An 837-nucleotide genomic window follows, 5' to 3' on the forward strand; every position below is an offset into this window, starting at 1 on the left:
ATAATCAATATCTTTGTATTTCAGGGTATGATGCCAGTGCCAAAGCTCGTAAATACGGTAAGAACAGTTATATAATTATATACTTCATGTAACTTCACTGTTATTGTACGACTGTATTTCACAAAGAATACCAATTAAAATAGGACTGTTTTCTCCTTATAGGCATGTTGAGTGGAGCGCTTGGAGGTCCAGGAACAGGTCCTGGTGGTGTCAGGCCTGGTGGTGCTGGTACTGGTTATGGACCAGGTGGTGCTGGTACTGGTTTCGGACCAGGTGGAGTTGGAACTGGTGGCACCAGTACTGGCTATGGACCTGGCGGAGGAGTTGGACCTGGTGGTGCTGGTACTGGTTATGGACCAGGTGGAGTCGGACCAGGTGGTGCTGGTACAGGCTATGGACCAGGTGGAGTTGGAACTGGTGGTACTGGTACTGGCTATGGACCTGGAGGAGGAGTTGGACCAGGTGGAGTTGGAACTGGTGGTACTGGTACTGGCTATGGACCTGGAGGAGGAGTGGGACCTGGTGGTGCTGGTACAGGTTTTGGACCAGGTGGAGTTGGACCAGGTGGTGCTGGTACTGGCTATGGACCTGGGGGAGGAGTCGGACCTGGTGGTGCTGGCTATGGACCTGGAGGTAGGATGAAGATTAGAATGAAAGATGAGGATATATAAATATATATATTTATATTGGACAACAGACAAATATTCTAAGAGATCCACTTGCTAATAAAGTCTTGTTGTGTCTGCATTTCACAGGTTACGCTGGTGCAAAAGCTCGCAAATATGGTAAGAAACAACTTTCCTAAAAATATTTAGAAATTTATCTGTTTTCCATCGA

General features: G+C 47.0%; 1 protein-coding gene across 1 annotated transcript; it reads left to right on the forward strand.

The window, feature by feature from the left end:
• Positions 1 to 22: 22 nt before the first annotated feature.
• LOC147819837 (uncharacterized) lies at positions 23 to 785 on the forward strand (the record flags this gene model as incomplete). The annotated part of the gene is made up of 3 exons (XM_087170178.1): positions 23 to 57; positions 163 to 633; positions 756 to 785. Coding segments are annotated over exons 2-3 (426 nt in total), but the record flags the coding sequence as incomplete, so codon positions are not given.
• Between the last annotated feature and the right edge of the window lie 52 nt (positions 786 to 837).

Source organism: Seriola lalandi, unplaced genomic scaffold, assembly GCF_002814215.2.
Source record: "Seriola lalandi dorsalis isolate HSWRI2012SDOR001 ecotype SW California unplaced genomic scaffold, Sedor1 jcf7180002038788, whole genome shotgun sequence".
NCBI lineage: Eukaryota > Metazoa > Chordata > Actinopteri > Carangiformes > Carangidae > Seriola > Seriola lalandi.